This window comes from Rissa tridactyla, chromosome 1 (genome assembly GCF_028500815.1).
Source record: "Rissa tridactyla isolate bRisTri1 chromosome 1, bRisTri1.patW.cur.20221130, whole genome shotgun sequence".
NCBI classification, from domain to species: domain Eukaryota; kingdom Metazoa; phylum Chordata; class Aves; order Charadriiformes; family Laridae; genus Rissa; species Rissa tridactyla.
In genome coordinates, this window is record NC_071466.1 from 60,434,756 (window position 1) to 60,458,195 (window position 23,440).

Genomic DNA, 23,440 nt, shown 5'->3' on the forward strand with positions numbered 1-23,440 from the left:
TTTCCAAGAAATGTTCAGTTTTCTCACATGAGAAACTGCCAAAGACTCGTAAGACAATGGTGACTTCAAAGCTTTAAAAAAAAAATCCCCCTTCTCTGCTGAGGACTTCTTCCTCCAAATTGTTTGTATTTGTGAAAAGGATAAATCTGTCACCTCTAGGTATTCCCACACAGTTGTCCCACATCGTGCCTGGTGACTCCTGCGCAAGAAACAGATTTGGGTTATTGTCGTTTGCCCAGAATGGGGCTGATCCAGTCTTTTCATTTAGCATGATTTGAAAATTTGCCGTTTATTGCTGCTGCCGTTAGCCATGTGCATGGTGTCTGCTGCCTTGCGAGCTGCCTTTAACCACTGCTGCGCCTGGTGTGCACCAGCTTTCTGCTGAGCAAGCGCTGAGGGCTGCTTTTTTTTGGCACTGATTTGTCATAACTTCCAAAATTGTGTTTTTTAGAGAAGAAATCTTAATAGTTTTATTTAGTTGAATAGCTTAAATTTTCGTAATTGCCATATTTGCTTAGTAAAGTCTGCCATGGACCTGTGGAAACTAACAGGGGTAATGTTTCACAGAATGTAAAAACCTGAGCTGTATTGGCCCTCTGTCTGCTCCCCCTCATTTCAGACTAAATTCAGCTTCAGTCTTCCTGGTTATTTTATTATTTAATGCGTGTTCAGGAAACTTAGAATCATAAAATCATAGAATGGTTTGGGTTGGAAGGGACCTCAAAGACCATCTAGTTCCAACCCCCCTGCCATGGGCAGGGACACCTCCCACTAGACCAGGCTGCTCAAAGCCCCATCCAGCCTGGCCTTGAACACTTCCAGGGATGGGGCAGCCACAGCTTCCCTGGGCAACCTGGGCCAGTGTCTCACCACCCTCACAGTAAAGAATTTCTTCCTGATATCTGATCTAAATCTCCCTGCTTTCAGTTTAAAACTGTTATCCCTTTTCCTATCTCTACACTCTGATAAAGAGTCCCTCCCCATCTCTCCTGTAGGCCCCCTTCAGGTACTGGAAGGCTGCTATAAGGGTCTCCCCAGAGCCTTCTCTTCTCCAGGCTGAACAGCCCCCCCAGTTGCTCTCTTATTTCATGTTTATGGTAATTCTGGTATATTAATGAAAACGTAGCTTCATTGACAATTTATGCTGCGGGTATAGAACTTTCCCTTACTGAAAGTGTGCAGGTCTGCTATGTGCTTTTGGCAGGGCTATGCATTTACAACCTACTCTGCTGTTGTCCATGGGGAGGGAAAAGGAAATACGAAGGATCAGCACATCATATGAGAAGGGGGCTTGGTTGAGAAATTAGCCTCAGCGGTGGGGCAGCTGAGGTGCAGACACATCCTGCTCCCTCTGCTTTGGGGCATTAATATCTGGTGGCCTGGGCCTGGGAGAGAGGTGGCATCTTTACCCTCACAGTTAGATTTGCCACAGCTGCTCTCTCTGAGCCCTACATGTGTGACCTGTGTGTACTATCCTGTCTTTCATAACTTAGTTATTATGACTCCTTAAACTTACTCCATTTTTTTCAAGTTTTATGTTTTTCTGCAAATATGAAGGTGCTTAGAACTGAAGATGAGTACTTGACAGGAGTGTTCCGTGGCAGTGTTCAGTGTAGTCCTCTCCACAGCTGAGGCTTTCCGAAAGTTTTACAAGAAGCTGTGAGTTACAAGCATGTGTGAGCAGCTTGCCTGGATTGCCCCTCTTTCTCCTTGATGCTTCACATTCATTATCCTTTGGAAGATCTGGATTGAATTTGTTTCTAGTCCTCTGGTGCCTTCCCAGTTCTTACTGATGGTTTATAAGCCATTGAGTCAGTTTGAGTCATCCCATCTGGTATTACATTGATTACTTTAATCTCTTTCAAAAGTTTCATCGTCATATGGTCTGGGAGGCAGTGTTGGGACAGCATCTGAGAGGCTTTTACTGCAGCTTTAGCTCCGTGGCTGGTCTGCTCGGTAACTTTACAGGCCAGTCAAATCATCCCACTGTGCCTCAGGCTTCCCTGCCTTTAGAAGGAGAACAGTGAACACTGTGCTACCTTCTGTTTCGTGCTGTGCAAATGTGTTGAAGCAAAACAAAAGAAGTGGAAAAGGCCTAGATATCTGGTACCATCTCCCCCTGTTACAGGTGCTTTTCAGACTTTTTTTTGGGGGGGAACCTCTTGCATCAAATGTCCAAACCTCATTGTCTGATCTAGAAGAGCAGAGTAGTTAACAGATCAGATTAGCATTTATTCCACCATGAGCTCTGCTCAGGTTTCTAACAGTGGATTATTGCTTCTCTTTTCCTCAGTGTTTTGCAATTTTTGCAGTCTGGCGGCCACCACTTTTTCTTCTCAATTAATACCCTCGCTAGTTCATCAACATTGTCTTTCTACTAGAGCGTCTCTAAAATTCTCCATCCTCTGTCCAAACTTGATTCTTCTCCTCCTCATGACAGGTGTTAGGTATCCTAATCCCCCCTGGTTTGCTCAATATTTGCTTAATACTCTTCTGCTGCATTCTGTGACCTTGCTGTCTTCTAGATCCAAGTGATTTAGAGAAAGGTATGCAGCCTGACTGATATGCTGCAATATTTTAGAAAGGGTAATTGTAATAGTCTTTAAGGCCTCTTACATAAAGGCATAATAAAGATATTATGCTGATGTTACGACAGCACCATAGCAAGACTAGTGTCATACAGAAAAAACCTTAAATAATGTCCAATGCAGCATGCTGATGTTTAGATATACATACAGATTAGAAAAGGAAAAGTCTGCTTTTTAATTTTGTCAGTAGCAGATGCACGTGATCAGGGTGGCCAGTACTTCTTAGATCTTTGTTTCCAAAAGAAGCGTGTGGCAACTGAATGGTTCAGTGTGTGTATATATATTACAAGAATTTCTACATTACTAACTGTTAATAATAATAAACCTCTCAGCTATATATATGGAGTGGTTTGGCTTATACCTTTCCTCTATGATGTTTTTGGCTCCTAAATTTGTGTCTTTTTTCCTTGTTCACTAAGTTTACTGGCCTGTCTGAATGTGTGTGTGGGCTGCTAGATCATCTAGTCAGAAGAATGCTTATAGAAAGGTTCAAGCTCTGTAATATTTCCTTGCATTGATTATTTAATGGTATCACTTGAACTGACTGGATTGATTCCTATGTTAAGGATTTAATGGAATGAACAGATTTCTTCATCCACTTTGAATGTCTGTACCTAGCCAAAAACTACTGTAGAAAAACAGCAATTGTAGAGGTCCTTTCTTCTGCGTTGGTTCTGTCTGTGGTACGTGGTGACTTCAGAAGAGCTGTTAAAACAAGTTTTTTAATTAATAAGGACGTGCACCAGTATCTTTGTGTGCAGTGGCACATTTTTAAATGTTCCTCTGTACTTCACATGCATGAAAACCAGATTTGTGTATACTTAGGCCTGGAGTCTTGCTATGTGGAGCTTGGTGTCTTCTGGATTTCCTGCCTCCGACTGTAGCTTTCTTGTTGGCACTTCTTGTTTCATAAAAAGGTTTTAATTTAATTCAATTAAATTTATTTTCTTCTTTTAAATTATTCCTTTTACATTGGAGATTACAATGCCAGTTGAGGAAAAATTTGCCTCTCAGTAGTGTTTGGAATATGCTTGGATAGGTTTCACTAGTATCTCCAACCCTGTTGGGTAGGATAGTGCTGGTTCATGGCAAAGGTTTGCCTGTGGTTTTTTGTTCTCCTTCACTTGCGCCTGTTGAGCTGATATGTAGAAGTGCATGATCTCTAATTTTTCACTCCCTTTATTCTCAGCTAACACTTCTTTTTTTTTTTTTCTTTTTTCCTTTCTTTTAATCAAATTGCTGTTTTAAAAATTTTTACTCCAAGCCACTTGCTGTGTAAAAAAAAAAAAAAAAAAAAAAAAAAAAAAAAAAAAAAAAAAAATCTGTAGGAACAAATTCGTCAGAACATGGAAAAGTGATGTGTAGTAAATAGTATATCCTGCCGAAGACAGGACTGGTTTTATTCTGCCCTTATAGAGGGAACTGGTATCTTATTACATGGCACTGTTCTTTGTAGTATACTGTAGAACTGGTGACGCATTCACTAATACATAGGCTATCTTGTGCTTCCTGTTTTTCTCATAGGCTTCTCAATATTTGTAACCTCAGAGTAAAAGCCAGACACTTATTGGCAGTATTCCTCTGGAAAGTTACCCTTCCATTCATCTGTGCGCTACATGTTTTTTTAATGGTCATTGATCAGCATATAAAAGTCATGCAGAATGGAAATGCAATTACGAAGAAAGATAAATAGACAGTAGCAGTAGGTTTCATCAGAAACCCAGCTAGAGTGTCAAAAGGCAGGGGGGAAAATGTGAAATAAAATTCTAGTATGATGTGTAACATTTGACAGGTAAAACTAATGGTCCTTGAATTAAAAAAAAAAAAGGAGGTTGAAAGTTGTGCCAGTTAATGAAAAATCACACTGAATCATTGTTGCAGCTGTGCTCCCTTTTTAGGACAGAATAATTATTTAGCAGAAACGTGCTGTGTAATGTGGTGCAAAAGCTGCACGGAAACAAAATTAGCAAGCCAGTTCCTGAGGTTCCTTTCCATGGATATGAAGCAGACATGCACATTCAGTGAGTGGTGCAGGCGAGCTGGTGCACGTGTAGCCTTCCCCTAACATAGCAAGGAAGGTGTGATCCTTGGTGTTCCCCTTCATGGGAAATCAGATTTCCCTTGCTTTTCCCAACCAATGTTTTTGCTCTGTTTTCTTCTGGACTTCCCAGTAGCACATCCTCATAGTCCTTGGCTCATCAGCGGGATTGGGCCAGGCTCCAGGATCTAGAGCAGCTCTGGTCCCCAAAGGAAACAAAATATTTAGGTCGTATAATTGGAGTCATCTTTGGCTTTCCTGCTTCACAGACCCTTAAGCAAGGGGGCAGCTGCAAAGGGCCAGAGAAAGCTGGGAGGACCAAAGGAAAAAATGCGAACGTAGCCAGGAGGGATTGACAGTCAGCAAGTGGTGAGTTGTGCCACCTGCTCTCCTCACCGTCCTCCCTTTTCTGGGAGCCCTGTCTGTGGCCGATAACAGCCTCATTCATAAATACATAAAAATTAGCATAATTCATTGAAACCTGGGTTCTGTAGTGCTCTGTTTCCAATGTGATCTTGTTTCCTTTTCCAGGAGAAAAGGAATATTTCCCCATTGTGCAGTACTGTAGGCAGTCTATCAGCCTTACCCCCAGCAGGTGATTAGCCTATGTATCTTGAGAAGTATAAAGTTTTTCTGGTTTTCTTGTCTTCATATGAGGCATTAAAGAAAAAATATCATAATGGTTATTACTTTGTGTTAATGGTTATATGGTTTATTAGCTGTAAGTATATATGCCGTAATCCTTATGTACAAAAACTCTTATAAATAAGTGATACAGTCTTTGCCCTTATTCTTTTATCAGATATAAGAAACGTGTTTCCCTAAACATGGGTGAAACAGAACAGAGACCAACAGCAGGATCCCGGTTAGGAGCTCAGGAAAATGCTGGGATCAGTACCTTGGAGCATGGACAGAAACCACCTATGACACCTCCAGGAAAACTCATTTCCATCAAAATCCAGATGCTGGACGACACACAAGAAACTTTTGATGTTCCGGTAAGGATGTGGGGGTTGGGGTGGCTAAGGATTATTCAGGCATTTCTGAAAATGCATATTTTCAAACAGTTCTCTTTTTATTTCAACTGTGATTCTTTGGCTAACAAATTCATGTTGCGGAGAAAATCATTGTTATATCAGCATTAAATAGATGATGGTGCAATAGAAAAACATTAAACAGTGAAGTGAGCTGTAAATTACAGTTATTCTGTTTCTGTTTGAAGAGTTTCAGAAGAGGTAAAAGTCTTTGGTGTTTGTTTTTTTTTTTTCTTCAAATATTACATCAGTGATTTCTTCTGCTTTCTGAACACTTGATCTATTTCTTTAGTATTGTTTTCTCTTGATCCAGTAAACCATAGATCTATACAGGTATTTTTTCGTTTCCTTTGGCAAGTCCTTAGGAATTTGAAATCATGAAAGTTTTCACTAATTTCTATCACTCTGAGAGGCACCAAGTGCTCTCTCACATGTTGAGTGCAAGGAAAGAATCAAAACAATCTCATCTGAAGTTTCTCTGTACCTCTTAATCTAGGCCTGTATTTGCCAAGGAAACAGGTACTACTGCTTGTGTGTGTGATCAGAGAAGAATTAGTTTTAGTTAGTTTCGATGCAAAGACCGATTCTGTTTTACATTATCTAGCTGTTAGTAACTGCTAATGATTTTAACATGCCCTGCTTTGGTAATTAACATGTAAGATTGCTGAACACTGTTGCTGTTATGAAAGTGTACTGGAATGTGTATTTTTCAAAGTCCTCAGGGTTCAGTGAATAGGAAACTGGAAACCTGAGTTCAAATTTCATCCTTGTTACTTGCATTTTATGTAGCTATGGTAACTTCCATGCCTTCATTGGCTCAGTTTTCCCTTCTGTGAAATGGGGAGTTACTAGCAAAATACATAGATCTTACACATGTGGCGCTCTGTGAAAGCTCTTATGGTCACTGAAACAATGTTATCCCTGTATTAAAGATGAAAGAATTCTGATTAGGAAAATCCTCATTTAAAAAAAATTATTTTTTTACCTATCTATAAGGTTTTGTTGGTCTGTTTTGTGTCTGTACACGCATGTGCTATTTGGTCTGCTCTCTGCTGCTGTTTGTGACCCAACTTACAACTGTGTGTTCGGTCTCAGATTTTGTTGTAGTAGGAAGTGAATTCTCTGGACAGGCAGGTACCTGTGAACTGAACTGTCATCAAGTGAAACGCTCGTGCATGTAGCAACTTGTTATGCTTTTGTGCTCTTCAGATTGCCTCTCAAATATCCATAGCAAACAGACTAAAATTAGCAGTTTTAAGATACTCATCGCTGTTCAAAAGTGCAGTTCTAGTTTAAATTACCAAATGCTAATGAAAGTTATGCTACTGATCTTATGTGGTACAAATGTCCCTATTATTCCAGAGATGACTTTTTTTTCCCCCTCCACAGCTGCTACTTCACCATAGTTTCGAAATGAGGTACAATTTATAAGAGTTAATAACTGCATTTAACAAACACTTTGTAGAAACCATTTTGAGATCAGGTCCCTTTCATTAAATGGTTTAGAAGCAAACGTAAGTAGCAGTAACACCAGCTTTGCTTCTGGGAGTTTGAGAAAACAGTATTTTTTCAATCTTCAATATTAGGAGACATCAACATTACTTTTTGTTTTTAAACTTCAGCAACACCTGGAAGACCTGGGTGTGTAAACAACTCTCTGTTTAGATCACTTCAATATGATTATTTTCTGAGGCTTTTATTTCATAACTACCTCTATTCAAGGAGAGCCCAGGTGGTTTTAAAGTCAAATCTCGGTGAAATTTGCAGGATACTTAGATTATAAAGTCTCTTAGAACAGATTCTTAAAGCCTTTTCTCTTTAAGATATGCAGAGTCAAATGGAGCAATACACATTGTTTTCAGTCTGCGCTAAAAGGTATTCATTTTTTAGTCCCGTTCTACAAAACTGAAAGATTTTTAATGCATCTAAATTGAGATGTTTATTCATGTTGGAAAACCCATGTTCCCATTTATAAGCTTGCTGTTTTTAGCCAAATTGGTGCAGTATACACAGAAAAAGAAAGTGACACCTTTTCAATAGAATATTTTAGGAGCAGCAAGTGTGTCTGTGGGCAGAGGATGTTAAACATACATGCCTAAGCATATCTGTGGGCTTGCTTTTCAGTGGAGAACTAAAGGCTTTTTGCATGATTGAAGGTCTGAATTTCCAAAACTTGAGCTGCCATGGTTATGAAAATAACCTTCCAAATATGATGCAAGTATAAACTGAGCAGGATTTGTTTCCTACAGTTTTAGGAATTTTGCTGGGTCATCTTTTCTCTATTAGCAAATGGGCCTTGTAGGATGGTATGAAGTTTAAGTCATGCTAGTTTATTACTTGCTTGTGAAGTCTGTGTAAAAATAGAAACAGATACTGGTGCTACTTCTTCCTTAGTTTGGGGGAAGCAGTGAAGTAGTTGGACTAGACAGACGGGTAGTCCCCCCTTCCTTGCTGCTCTTGCAGTTTCTTTTGTTCTATGTTCACCACCTCACCCATTAGCTAAAACTTGGAAAAGCTCTTGTCCCTGTGGTGTTTTTCTTGGGTTTGTTTTTATTTTGGTTTGGTTTTTTTTTTGTGGTTTTTTGGTTTGTTGGAGTTTGTTTTGTTTTTTTAAATTATCTTCCAGGAGGTAAAATTCAATATCCTTGCACTTAGGCAATCCCCTTTCACCCATCGTATGCAAATAACTTGTTTTTATTAGAGCAAAATGATTCAGATTTCTATGTCTGTTCTGTATATAATAAAACAGGACAAAATCATGACCTACTTCCATTCCCCGCCCCCCCCCAGTGCTGCTGCACTTTGGGCTGTTTAAAAGTGAAATTACTCTGGTGTCATTTGTCCTTCTAAAGGAAAGTTGATTCTTTTGGTGTTAGGACTTTGGTGCTCTATAATCATACCACATCCAGCTCATTGTATTAGCTTCTCACAAGCCAAAAGAATAAAAAAAAAAAAAAAAAAAAAGGGAAGAGATCCACATGTTTCATATGGTCTGTAAATGATATGTTTTCGCCAGGAAAAAAAACATAAAGTATATGGAAAGTGTTTGTATGGGAGACTTGAAAAACAGAAACCACAATGAAGGCCTTTTCATCAATTTTTCCAAATGCAGTATTGTAAAAGGAAGGGTATGTAACAAAAGTCTGATATGCTGCTTGCTGTTAACAAACAGTATTTCATTGCAGAATTTCCAGACATTCCTATATTCCAAAAAGCCAGTGAAAGCTTGAATAGATAATCCTGGATCTTTTACTTCCAGTTAGCTGGTTGTATGACTCTCTTCAAGCAAATACAGATGCTTAGGGGAGGCAGGGAAAAGTTAGGCACTGCTGTTTTCACAAAAAAATATAATATTACTTTAACATCTATTTACTGCCTAACATAAAACGAAAGTATAAAATTCAACAATTGTCTTTTTGAGCACAGTTTTGTCTATTCTGCTATGAGAAGATAAATTATGTAGACTACCATAGAATCATAGGGTTGGAAGGGACCTCTGGAGATCATCTAGTCCAATGCCCCTGCCAGAGCAGGGTCACCCAGAGCAGGTTGCACAGGAACGCGTCCAGGCGGGTTTTGAATGTCTCCAGAGACAGAGACTCCACCACCTCTCTGGGCAGCCTGTTCCAGTGCTCTGACACCCTCAAAGGAAAGAAGTTCCTCCTCATGTTTAGGTGGAACTTCCTATGCTCAAGTTTGTGCCCACTACCTCTTGTCCTGTCCCCAGGCACCACTGAAAAGAACCTGTCCTTCCCCCTTCTAAGTTATTCAGCTTTTTATGACTGAATTTCTCTACCTTTAGTTTGAGTCTGTGAATTCTCAGACAAGAGCTGGCTTCAGCTGCAGTTGTAGATGATTAGTGCCTGAAAATCAGGCCACGAGTTGAAAGTTCATGATCGTTCAGCACTTGCAGCTGTTGGTCATGGCGTTAGCTTTATGGAGGGGTTGCATGCAAGTGTGGAATAGGTTTTTGTCTCTTGCTTTTTTTTTTTTCCCAATTTCCAGTTTAGCTGCCTTTACTGAAAAATTAGTTAGATATGCTAAGTGAAGACTGCAGAGGTCCAAAATATAGCAGTCTGTTTCAGCTAGTGTTTGGCTGAGTTATGACTACACGATAGAATGAGCAAATATGGTCCCTTTCTGCTAAGTAAGAGGACAACAGCTTTAGCTAAAATGACTAATGTGAAGGAGGAAGAATATTTTTTTCACCCTTGTACACATAATGATTATCATATATAGATAGATCTTCGACACTTCTATCTGAAGACTTGCAAAACCCAACACTGACAAATAGAAGTTGTGTATTATACAAGAGTGGGTGAGGTGTACTGTTCTGCTTGGTTTTGCTATGGTTTTATTTCTGACAGTATCATCTAAGTTAGTTGTAAGAGAATAGGATTGATTCCATAAAACCATAGTAAAACTTTACGGACTTCCTTATGTTTGGTTTAATACGATTTCCCCTATAGATTCAAAGCAGTTTAGGTAAAAAAGAAATACAGTTTTTAAGGAACAGTAAAAATAGCTGGTGGTTGCATCTACTTCTTCTGGGGAAGACAACCTTTTCATGTTTACTGTTTACGTCACTTATGTTCTTATTTACTTTTATAGTTGCTTCGGTGACAGAAGTAATCTGCTTAAAACTACTCTGAAGCAGAAAGGGTCAGTGTTGCTCCTTTCTCTAGGTAATGCTGAAGACACAACTGATTCTCATGTTAGACTGCTGGCATGATTTGGTGACTCACACCAGGTTTAACCCTGACTGGCATGATGCTTGTCACTCATCGTATCCGACTCTCTGGGTGAATGACACTGATGTGACTGGAATGGTACTACTGATGCTAAATAGAAAGAGTTGTTCCCTTCCCATTAGCATCAAAGGTGAGATCAAAGTATATCACAGGAGGTATGGATTCTTCTTTTGGTTAGGATCCGGTCTCTCTTAATTAAAACCAAACCAAAGTCCTCTTTATTGTGTCTGTAAGAAAATAGTTGCTGTCTTTTGGAAAAACCAAAACATACTTGCCTGTCAGATTACTCAAGTTTTATTAAACATCTGGTTCATGTCTTACGTAAACTTTCTTTCCCTCTGAATGTGTTCAAGCTTTGTGAAATATGCAGGGTTGGAAAATGTCATCCGCTTTGAGGGATTAACACCTGGTTTCTCAAGCAACAGGAGTTTCTTAATAGAAAGCAGGGTGAGGGTATAATCCTTAGTAAACATTGGTTGTAAACATTTCATTTCAATTTGCTTTTCTCAGAAGAGAAAGCCTCAGCTGTAGTGCTTTAGCAGGGAATTTCTGTGCCTCAATCCCAAATTTTCAGAGGGGACTTCATAATTCTGCTGGGGCTCTGTGTCTCAAGGCTAATGTTCTGGGTGGGGTGTGGTTTTTTGGCTGGTTTTGTGGCTCACATTCCCTTTGTGGGGAAAATGCCTTCTATTGAGTGTACTCCCCACCAGCTTCAGGTCAGTGTAAGCAGGCCAGAAAAAGCTCAATATTAGAAAGTCTCAATAACTAACAACAAAGATTACACATGCTTTGTTATAAATTTGCATGAGCATTATGTTACTCTCTTAAATTCAAAATTTCAGCCACGGTTTTATAAATGTTTAAATTATTTTCTGTAACATTTATGGATTACAGCAATTGTGTTGTCTTAGGTATTTACCCCTGTCCTCAATATGCATATTATAACAAGTGAATAAATTTTATAAAAAGGACATTAGACAGTACGCCAATGCAGAAACATGAAACAGTGTTCTATGCTTTCTTAGCCAGCTTCAACTTCAATTCAATATGAATTGCATTTTTTTTCCAGCTTAGGAAGTGAACAGCAGGTCAAATGTCAGTTATTCATCAGTCTGAGACTTTCTTTTCTTCTCATGCCTGAAATTATTTGGCCATCACTGTCAGACTATTTTCAATGAATATCAAGCGTTTGAATATTCACTAATTGTCACACCAACCCTGCTGGATCTTCTGAAATTACAAGAAGAAAACCTTTTTTTTTTTTTTTTTTTCTGTAATTCTGAAACAATCAGTTGTGTTTTTCTCAGCAGAAGATTATTAGTAGATACCCAGTAAACTGTGATTTTTGTTGACAGATGATGAGAAAGTCCGTGTTGAAAGATGGGAAATTTTAGTGACTTGTGTTAATAATTTATGTGCTTTTCAAAACGGAAGAGAGAATAATCCACAAGCAAACTTCTGTAACCTGAGGCAGCAGGCTGTTTAAACTGCTGATTTCTTTGTTACAATGTTCTGTAGAATGAACAGAGTAAGCGGGAACATAATTTTAAGTGCCAGTAGATCCAGTCCATTTTCAGACTGGATTGATGTATTTGAAGATAACTGGGAAATGAATGTAATTTTCTTGAATGAGTTAGCCTAACTTGTAATCAGGGAAGGCTTCTCAAATAATGCCTTTTCACCTCTCTCGGTTCAGCTGACTGGCCAAGTCGTGCATGAATGCCTGAGACGGCACAAAGCAAAGGAGGGAGCTGGCACAGCGAAGGGCAGCTGTGGATGAAGAAGGCAGTGCGTGAGCATTTCTGAACACTGCTGCCCTGACCGAAGGGGTCGGTGAAACCATGCTGTTAATTTTTGGTAACCACGTCTGTGCCTGTAAGTTGGTTTGCACAGTACCGGTGAGGCTGGATTGATGCTCTGGTGCGGGGAGCGTGGGCTCCCTCCCCAGCTATGGGGTGTTCCCCTTGGCCACCCTTTTTGGAGGTGGCAGCTCTCCAAGGAACAGTGGGAGATATTTGCCATCTCTCCTCTTCAAAGCGTACATGTATGGGTGAGTGGGTAGCTAGTGGCAGAACTAGAGGCTGATTCTGCTAGGACTACATTTTCCTATTTCAAAGGCGATGGGAGGGATGCTCTGCCTCTGGTCCGAGGAAGGAGGGGAGCTGAACTGCCTGTTGTGTGCTTCCTTCCTTCCCCCTGAGTCTGAGCTTCATCTTTACCAGCTTTAAAGATTTTAAAACTAGATATCAAAGCCTCAGCTAATCACTCTTTCCTTCATAGTTAGGGTGAAAACATGGTACCTTCAACAGGCTGTTCATCATGCCTGTCTCAAACGTGTACTTTAGGATGAGATTAATTGCTTTCTGGAGGTGCTTGTGTATCCCTGTACGGGGAGCATAGGGTGATAGCTTAGACTTCATTTATCATCTAGGCACCTAACTTGTTCCACAGAAATTCCATTGTTTCCTTGTAGTTCCCAACCATGCCAAAGTGATATGTGAGTCTTTCCTGCACCCCACAGCTGTCTGGCAACACCGTCTAGCTCTGATGTGCTGGGCTGGGTGAATTATACCTGCCATAGTGCTGCTTTTCTCCATCCTAGCTGTAACGGAGAAGTTGGAAAATAAAGCGGTGGTGTGGAGGAACAGTGCGTTGGTGCTGTGCTGCAGTGGTGCACATGCATGCCATGATTTACTTAAGACCATTCTTTGTCAGGGTAAGGTGGTCGAGCTTAGATTACTTTCCTTAAGCTCTGTATGAAAAACAGTTGTCTTTGCTTCTGGCCATATGCTCTGGAGGGGCATAATAAATGAGCAGGATAAGCTTCTGGGAAAAAATAGCTGCCTTCCTCCTCCTCCTGAACTAAATAAGTGTGTGTTGTCCATAGCTAAAGAAATGCATCATAAGCGTGTTGCTTTGCCAAGAGCACAATCTTATGTTGGACTTAACGGCGTTTTGAAGCACATCCAGCCTATAGTCTGAGCAAAGCACCGAGCAAAAGATCAGAAAACTTGGGCTCAGATGTAAAGCACTACTGGTAGTGGTTGTATCACCCAGCGTGATGAATCACCATTTAGAGCATGGTGAATTTCAGTAATTAAATTGCAAGTAAAAGCATATCTCCCTGTAACTTGTTCTCTCACCAGTTTGAGAGTTGAAGGAACCTTTATTGTGGAATCCCTGTGCAGTTGCTTTCCTTCATTATTTTGAACAGAACGGACAATTTTTGCCAGGTGATAACGCAACCTTTTGAAACGCCTCTCTCTGGGTTTATTTGCCTACTATGGGTTCTTTGCTCTGATTCCAACCTGCTTTGCCTTTTAGCTTGGGATGTTAATCTTTCTCTTTTTGGTCTGTGAATCTTCTCCATATGTTTGTCAGAGGTCATCACCTGTGCTTTTTCTTTCTTCCACCTTAAGTCTGCCACAAGCCCTCTCTTCCTCCCTGCTTCTGCAGGGTGCATCTGGGTTGCTCAGCTGGTGGAGCCAGCTACTGGAGGTGGCATTCCCACCTGCTGTGCTGCGCTGCGCTGGCAAGGATGCTTGTCTGACTCTGTGGTAAGGCAGTCTGTGGGGACAACCCTGCATAAAAACCTTTGTTTTTTACCACTTTAGTTAAAACCATGAGCTGGCAGCAAAATCGGATAGATGCTGATGTGTGTGCAACAGAGGGAAGGGAAAGGACAAAACCATGTTAGTGGTGATTCAGACTTGGGTGAAGCTGCTGTGGAAATACATAGCTGCAGAGGTGGAAGAGAGAAAAAATGTTAGGAACTCCTCCAACCCTTAACATGTTGAAGAATATGACTTTATATTGGTTCATATTTTAGCACTTGGTTTTCTCGTTGGTATCTCTTCTTCCTTCCTTGCTTGGTACTAGTACATGCAACCTTATGTTGCTTATCCTCCTTGTCCTCTTTGCCTCTCCACAGCTCCTTTGCAACTGCTGGTTCAATTCCTTGCTATTGATATTCTCCAAACAAACAGGAGATAGCAGTGCAGAAAGATGTAGAAATCTTGGGTCTTCAACCAGCTTCATTCTGATGATGATCTCTTTCCTCAGCACAATATCAGGTTGTTGTATTGCAAGTCATGTGTTGGGCTGTATAGAGGAGCTCATCGCTTCTAAAGACTGTATCTGCACTGCAGAACTAGGGACACTTTCTGCAATGGCATAGTCAAATTTTCATCCATACCTAAACTTTACAAGTGGGATGATCTATCCAAATTTTACCTAATATAATTTGTGGTTTAAAGTGAAATCTGACCAGTTTAAAATAAACTAAAACCCCCACAACTGGGGTGAAGTGATGAAAGCAGTATGTCTTTGTCTAATCTTGGTACAATCAAAAGGGGCTCCACCACTTCGCAGGTTTATAAGCCTTCCAGAAGACTTAGTAATGGGCTGCTTATCTGTAAACTTGTCTCCACTGCTCCAACGAGGTGCCTTGACAAGGCTGTGATTACAATACGCGTACACAATTAAATGTTGCTTTTGCATGCCAATGCATAAATCACATAAAATGCATTGAAATGTCTGCCAAAGCCTTTGTACGTATTTGAATAAGGCTAGTGTGTTAAAACCGTTCTTGGATAAATATGTCAATTTTTCAATAAAAAGTGATGCATGAGGCACACATCAAGCACCAGATAACTCGGCAAATACAAACAGCAATAGCAGAAGTAGATTATAATATCTCCTTTTCTTATCCCCACCCCCAAAAAGGAGGCTTTGACTGATAGAAATTGCACAAACATAACGCTGCCAGAATATAAATAGCAAATGGTGAGTTGTGACTTAGTGCCAATTTGCTTTTTGATGGCCTGTTGGCAGATGCAAATATTCATGCGGCACACGGGAGCAGGCAGTTTTTCTCCTCATTTCTTTCACTGTTACTTTCTCACCTGTTTTTTTTAATTGAACCTGGAGTCCTCTCTTCTTTTTTTTTTTTTTTTTTTTTTTTCTTCAGTTTGCCTTGCTTTTATATTTCTGGTCCCGTTCTCATGCTATAACATCTTCATATGGTTCTTGATGAATTTATTTATAATAATTGCTATTTAGTAGATAGTGGACAGTATTTGTGTGTAGGTGTTGCTTAGTATTCAGAGGCTGGTTCTTCGTGCCTAAAGGGGGACGTCTTTTGCTCTTAAGCAACTCTTCATTGCTTCATTACCTGGTGCAGATGCTCAGTTTTATTCCCTTCTGTCATCTCACCCCCATCTAAGTTGTCAGTTTTGTTCTTTCTTAGAAAGCATCCATCTTTGGATCCTCTGTGTGGAGAAGTTGTATAGCTCCTTGCAATACTTTTACAGAGCTTGTTTTTTGGTCTTTTACAAGGAGCACGTTTGGGCAGAGCAGCTGATGCTGGATATGTAGTGGCTGTAAGTTAGGGGAGCACCTTCCCTTTCTGATTACTGGAAGGGATAAGCCAGATCCTCACCTATTGTGCATTGTCTTAGGTTGTCTGGAGCTACTGGACATAAAGTGGGTTACATCATGCAATGATGTGATCCAAGGGTCTCTTCCGAGAGTGGTGCCTTATTGAAATTAATCTCAGATATCACAATTTAGGTGAACAGAATTAAAATAGAAGGTATTTTGCAGAATTAAGTAAGCTAATACATGTAAACTGATGTGAAAGAGAAAGCTTTGTCAAACCTTATATGAAAAGATACCTCACAGGAATTATGAAAGGACCTTATTAAGTAGTTCCTGGTGTTGGATTCACACAGATGAATGCTGTAACCGGAAATAAATGTAGCCTGGTGTTTTATGCTCTTAGATGTTCCAGAGTAATTAGAAACACCTCTGCACTTAGGGACAAACACTGGCAGCTGGCAAAAGAAAACACTTTTCATGAAAGCACTTGAATATTCACTCATAGCATGATATAGACTGGCAAGGACCTCTGGAGGTAGTTTGGTCCAACTCTTCACTCAAGGCAGGGACAGCAGTGAGCAGATTGCTCAAGCTCCCTAAGAAATGCTAATGGTAAGTATTCAGGACTACTGAGTTTTAGTACCTTTTTATTTTGAGAGCCTTAGTTGAGGTTCAGAGTTACCGGTTGAAGATTTGTCGCTTTTAAGCCTGCAGCGGGCAACTCTGAGGTAGAAAGCGTCAGGTTTCTCTGTGGCAAATGAGCGTTTGCAGCTGTATCTGTGGGCTTATGAAAGAAACAATGCAGTAGTCATTTTATAAATGAGAGACATGTCATAAGCTTGCTTATGTTCTAGAGTTTGTCAAACCCTTCAGATTTTCTTCTTAGTTTTTTACTTCATGTTGAAGTCTAACTTTAGGTATGTGATTTGAAAGACTATGGAAGAGTCTAAAAATAAAACTGAAGTGGAAAGCAGACTCTTCAAATGGCTGATTGTGTCACAACATGTTCAACTCCATGATTTTGGCAATTTCAGGAAGAGCAAGGTAGAAATACCAAGCTGCAGGAGAGCAGGCTTTGTGAGCAGGGGAGACTTTCATAACTGCAGCTGCTTAATAAAAGTCAACAACTCCCCCTGAAAATCTTGTGAAAACCTGGATTCACACCAACTATGGAAGAACTAAGTTTCCAGACTTCTTTCTGTCAAGTCAAACTGGATTGCTTTTGTTAGAGAAATAGAATTAGGAGCAGGTAATCTTTTTGTTTCACTAACGTAAGCTGAGTCTAGCCATTGCCATTTCTTTTTGTATCCGTTCCATGAAACAAATAACTTTGAACAGATATATACCTTTTAGTGGAAAGGTCACTTCTCCACAGAGCATTTTGCGTCTGTACTGCTTGTGTTTCATTACAGGGAAGATCACGTACACAAAACTCAGCCAGGAGAAGTGACAAAAGGTTACTGAGGAAACAGTTCAGCATTTTCTTGGGCTGAGGGAACAAATCTTTGAGGGGTCAGTTAACACTGTTGTTGATGGTTGCACTGAAATGCCTGATTTCCCGTATAGGCATAGCTGTGGGGGTTGGGATTGCTCCCTCATCCTCTTTTATTTACAATTAGAAGTATAGTCCCGGGGTACAGCTGAAGATGTGGCAACTCTTCTAGAGTGCCAAATAGTAAGCTTGTTGGCGCCATTTTCTTCTTTTGTTGTTTCCGTGTACCCTGACACTCTCTGATAAAGTCGTTTCATGGAAACATAAATGTCCTGAGTAAGGCTGATGGTCCTTCTGCTGTAATGTTTTTATCTCCCACCCTGGCATGTGAGCTGGCCCCTCTGCCTTTCTCTCATTATTCCCCAGCATCCAAAGTCCCTTTTGAACCTGCCGATGCCTCCTGCCTTCACAATTTTCTGTGGCAGAAAGTTCTAGCAGTTTGCTGCTTCTTTTACCTCCTCTAAACTGATGTATTATTTTCATCAAGTGTTCCCCTTACCTCTGCTTTTTAAGGCTTGAGCTATTCTATTTAAACTGTACCACAAAAATGGGACAATTATTATTATTGGGGACAACTGCGTTTCAGTGAAAAATAATCTCTTTTGTCATTGACTGACTAGCAGAGTGGTAGGTGAAGAAGATGGGTCTGTTTAGGGGAGGGCAGATCTATTTTGGTGACAGATCAAATGCAGGCAAGAGAGTGATAGAAAAAGGGTAGGATTGGTGGGAAAAGGGGGCATCTGAAGATGCAGATGTATAAGAAAGCACATTACAAGAAGGGGGAAATAATTGTTCTGGGCTTGTATCAATCTGTAACTTTCCTGAATTTTTCTTTTTTTTTTTTTTGACTGTACTTGCAACACTGGTGGTCTGATGCATTTGTGTCTTAAACATCACAGCATGACACAGTCACATAAAGGAAGAGCACTAGAAAATAGCAGTGACTGCACAGCACAGTCAGTGTCACAATTAGAAGCAGAATCCCTCACTCGCTCCTCTGTTTAATTGCCTCCTATCAGCTGCTTACGCATAGCAGAGTTAATGATGTGGCTCTTAGAAATTACTGCAAATTGCAAGTCTGTTACATTAACACGATTAATTTGAAATAAAAGCTGTAGCTAAGATACTCCTAAGGCACAGTTACATATAGAGATGTAAAGTGGTATGTGCAGCGATGGCATAACTGCGTGCTCCTTTCTCTCCATGTTCTGTAGTGGTAGAAAGGGACTGATCTGTTAGTTTTATTTTTGGCAGTATCAATATAGGTGTCAGGAGAATGATCTTGTAAATAATATATTGAATTCAAATTACAGTGGTCTAAAATATATTCAAATGAAGAAAATACCTTCAATAAAAATATCCCAAATAACGAAATCAGTACAGGCCATTACAGATATCCCAAAATAATTGGACACTTGACTTCAAAAACGAAACCTAAGTGGTAAATTTAACAGTAAGGTGGTGTAAAACAGTTTATGCTAGTTCCATACTTTTAAACGTTGCAAGCTGCAGCAGCTTAAAAAGAAACCCAGGGAATTTTCTGAAAATGCAAGTGATGAAGAAAAGAACTATGATTTGGGTATTTTGATTTTTGAACCTGTTTGTCTGAGAGGCAGTTTAAGGTTTTGAGTTCTCAGAATGTAGAAAGATTGGGGGATTTCGATCCCGTCCAGGAACTGTCTGCCCTAGCTGCTTCAGGGAATTCATCTCCTGTTTGGCCTCACATCTGCTCCTGTCTTCTGTTTCCTGCCCCCATCTTCCCACCAGAGGAGGAGTCCTGTGGCTCTCCTGTCCCCTCTTGCCCATTCCAGGGCTCAGCTTCTCATTTCCAAGGCTCCTTGCCCCTATTTCAGCCTGTTGCCAGCTGCCCAAGGAAGAGCTGCCATAGGATGCTGGGTATTGCTTGCTGTGTGAGTGCTGACCCTTGGGGAGGAGATGGGGGATGGTGCTGTCTGGCTCTTGTAGGATACGCTGCCTTCTCCAGAAGGGCAGGGAAGTGAGGGAAGAGCAGTGGGAGCAAGTTTCCCAGCATCCAGCTGAAATGACCAACAAGGTAATTCCAAATTACCAGAAAGGTAGGCTTCCTGCTGCCACGGCAACAGAAGTTCCAGTTCTGTCTGAATTTGTGATTCATGGAAAAAATAAGGTAAGAATTCACAAGGCTAGTCCAGCTTATTCTTCTACACTTTCGTTTTCAGTTTCTCAGTGATGCAGTGTTTGAGATAAAGGCAATGAAAGGGAATGTTCATGTTTAAAGCAAAATTGGAAATGTTTGGTTTTCTTGCATTCTTTTTAAGAGAGTGGAAACATTCTCATCTTTGGTACAAGAAAGCTTTTATTGTGCCAAGCTTGAGCTAAGTATGATGAGAAGTCAATAAAACTTGTAAGTAGCTTGAAAGTTTTTTCAAGTTTGCATGAACTTTTGTCCGGTGAGCCTTTGTCCTGCAAAGAAAATGTTTAGCCTGAAGGTTAAGATGAATTAGGTGACTTTTGATTATCCAAAGAATGAAGGCTGTGTTCGTACCCTCATTCCTGTTCCTTTGCATATGGTTCTTTCATCCATTCAGTCTGTGCTAGTCAAGGAGGAGGACTGTTTGAAGAAGGCACTATAGAGCACCCTGTCTCTCATCCAGCAACAGCTGAATACTTTATGGAAGTATATTAAGTCCTTGACAGGAGAAGGCAGCCAGCTGGCTGCTGCAGCAGGATGTTCTTGTTCTCCCTCACAAGCGAAAAGCAGGAGTTGGCAGAGCGCCTGCTGAGTTTGCTGAGGAAGAGGGAAGGCACAGACTCCTGCAGTATTTAAACTAGGTGGGCCATTAACCAAAAAAATAAAGCAGAAAGCACACATTTCAAGGCTGCCCAGGCCACCAACTGGAAAGTGGTAAAGGGCCGACTTTAATGCGAGTAATTACCACCCAAGAGCTTCCGTGGTTTGGGGTAGCTTAAGAATCTGCTTGCTTAAAAGATACAAACAATTAAAGTAACGATACCAGTATTTGCCCGTGCAGAGTGGTGGAGTCTCACTGGTTAAAATTGTGATGTGACGGTTCTACAAAATTTGGAGTTTGGAGCTTATTTGGCTGTCCTTTCTTGTCCTAATGAGTACAGTTCAAGTGAAGATGTCAGTGTGGGTTACCGAGAAAGATAATTGAAAAGAAAGGAATTCACATTATAATTGGCAAGTTCAGAAAAGAGAGAGCACTAGAGCAGTGCTCACGACTTCATTATCCCAAGTTTCGAAACAAGATACTATCCAGTCGATCATCCAGTTCCAAAAAGCAAACAGGTGAAAACAGCTTTATAGCGCAACCAATTAGCATGAAAATAGATATATATTTTGGGGGTGGATGACCAAACGTGCCAAGGTACAAGTATTTGAAACAAATGAAGCCTCAGGTCATTAATTTACTGCCTGTTCTTCCCTATATGCTTCCTTGAATGAACTCTCCCGAGAAACACTGTGTAGATGCTCCGTTGACTGATAAAGTGAAGCTCCTTGTTTAAGCACTGGAGTTGATGGTCCAGGAGGTGTTTTTGGTAACGTAATGAAGGAATCCTACTGGCTTATATAGACTCAAAGGACAAACCAGATTTGGGTTCTGTGCTCCTAGATGATGTTCAGTGACCTCCACTGTATTTTGGAACAGACCTTCTCCCAGGTTTTTCATGAGTACTGAAGGTAAAAATGAGATTAACAATAAGTGCAGAGGCCTGTATGGATTTTTGGTAATAGAGTTTTGTGTCATTGAAAGGTATGTGAAAGAAGAGGCTCAACCATTATGAATATGCATTCAGAGTATATAGTTCTTTGAATACATAGTCATACTAAGCCTCCATGTCCAAGACCCTGGTCACCATTTATGAAGATGACTAAATCACAGAATGGTAGGTGTTGGAAGGGACCTCTGGAGATCATCTAGTCCAACCCCCAAATAAATATCCACATGGTCTGGACTGACCTTTCAAAAGGCAGGAAATGCTGCTCTGAATTGCTTTCCCCTAATTTTCTTTTGGTTGACCTCTTGCATAGAGTTAGGAAAAAAAACTTGAATGCTGGTATTGGTTTACTCTCCCTTCCCAAACTGGCAAAATTAAAATAAGCTCTGATACTTTTGTGCTAATTCACAGTGAATCAGATGTGTTAATTAAAAAAATAAAATACTTCTGACCCCTAAGTGAACTGGTTACAGCTCTGGTTTAAGATTACAGGTTGTTATAACAGATTCTGGTTCTAGCACTATCTTAGTTGCTCTTCGTCCACTTCACAAGATTAAAGATTATCCGGCACCATTTGATGCAAATAACCAATCTGTCTCAAAATAGCAGAACCATACAGAGGTGGGTGAGCTGTGTTGTACATCCATCTGAAGTCTGGTTTTCCTTAACTTTCATTAGCAGCAAGCACGTTCACACTGGAAGTAGTTAAAAATATGGGAATACTTTATGTGTATAATGTAGATGTAACTACTAATTGACATGTTGAAAGTAACTTTGACTCTTTGTCAAGCACACTGTGTAGTCTTTGCTTGCAGATTTATTTTACAGCTTGCAGACCCACTTCACCTACTAGTAGAGCTCCGTGGGCAAAGTTTGAGAGGAGAGTTGGGAATTTATTGTGTTTTTTCAGTTGTTCAGAGAGGGGGGAAGAAGGATACAGCTCACGTTTCTCTTAGCAAGTTGAAGGAATTTCAGCCCTTGTTTTTAGACTCACAACTGGTTGAGGCTTCAAAGCCGTATATGTGTGAAAGAGAGGAAAGGAGGAATACATAACAGTGCTAATCTTACGTTAACATAAACGTAAAGGGCTGAATCCCCAGCTGTAAGAAAACATCTGCGGTAGCAGAGGGCATATTCAAAACACATGCATTCAGTGCTCTCAGAAACAGGTAATGCATCACAAAGACCCCTGCATCCTGTTCAGCAGGATATTGATTGTATATTCAATTTTTTTAAAAAACCTGTAGTTATTTTTCAGTTTTACTTCCAGGAAAACAAGTATATTTTTAGTCAAAAAATCTGACCAGATATTTCTTACTGAGCAATCTGTATGTAATCTATGATAAAGACAACATTTTATAGAATTTGTCATACATTGAATAATTGGTTACTAGATGAGGTTAACGCTTTTCTTTTTTTTTTTTTTTTTTTAAATTACCTCTGGTTTCATTTGGAGGAAGAAAATAGGAAGCTTTATTTGCTTATTTTTACTTCTGGTCCAAGTGCTGAGAGCACTTAAATGTCTCTCTCCTGTTTTTTACTGTGTGTGTTGTCAGACTTCTAATGTCTCCAGCTGAAAAAGGAAATTAAGCTGGAATCCCAGTTCCGTCTGTTCTTTTGTACAGCGGCACTTTCTCACAACAGGGCAGCTACTTGAAGCGGAGCAGGAATGTGTTGCCAGTTTGTCTCAGACTCTTGCAAACCACATGGGAAAAGCTTCAAGAGCAGAAAGAAGAATCTTGGCTTTAGTCTGTGTTGTCCCCTTTTGCATGGGGCCAGAGGAACTCACAAACCTGAAGAAGCACTCCTTACTGGGTGCAGGAGCTAAAAGCGTTGCTTGTTTTTGAGAGGGTGGTAGCTCTGCTGTAGACTTCTGCAACAAATCTAGTTCTGTGGGTTGCATTGAAAGAATACAGTGAACAGGCAAAATAAACCTGATGATTTTTAAAAGGTCTCATTTCTCTCCTACAGTTAGGTAATCTGTTTCAAATTCCAGATCACTGAGCAGAAGAATTTAGATTTTATATCAGTCAAACAGTAGTTTTGTATTAATACGCTATTTAAAGAGAAAGCGAGAGAATATGTGTGTATTAGTATATGGCATTACAGGATCACAGACTGGCAGAGGTTAGAAGGGACCTCTGGAGGTCATCTGGTCCAAGACCCCTGGTCAAGCGGGGCCACCCAGAACCTGCTGGCCAGGTCCACGTCCAGACAGCTTTTGAAAACCTCCAAGAATGGAGACTCCACAACCTCCTTGGGCAACCTGTACCAGTAATCGATCACCTCATTCATGATCACTCACCATTCTAGATCATTGACGGCTGTATTGACAATTGCTCTGCAGGACCCCACATACACATTTGTCACTTTGGGGCCTCAAGGCTGTAGTGTTGGCAAGGAAATCTCACTAAACGCATTACGTTACTTTTACTATT

General features: G+C 40.3%; 1 protein-coding gene across 6 annotated transcripts in view; it reads left to right on the forward strand.

Annotated features, from left to right (window-relative positions):
- The window catches only part of FARP1 (FERM, ARH/RhoGEF and pleckstrin domain protein 1), a 214,177-nt gene that overhangs the window by 36,616 nt on the left and 154,121 nt on the right, over positions 1 to 23,440 (forward strand). For all 6 annotated transcript variants that reach the window (XM_054218754.1, XM_054218673.1, XM_054218592.1 and 3 more), the window contains one exon: positions 5,429 to 5,624. In XM_054218754.1, coding sequence (XP_054074729.1) covers positions 5,454 to 5,624 — 171 coding nt within the window. In that variant the 5' untranslated portion in view covers positions 5,429 to 5,453. Of the gene's footprint in view, positions 1 to 5,428; positions 5,625 to 23,440 lie in introns of those variants that run through there.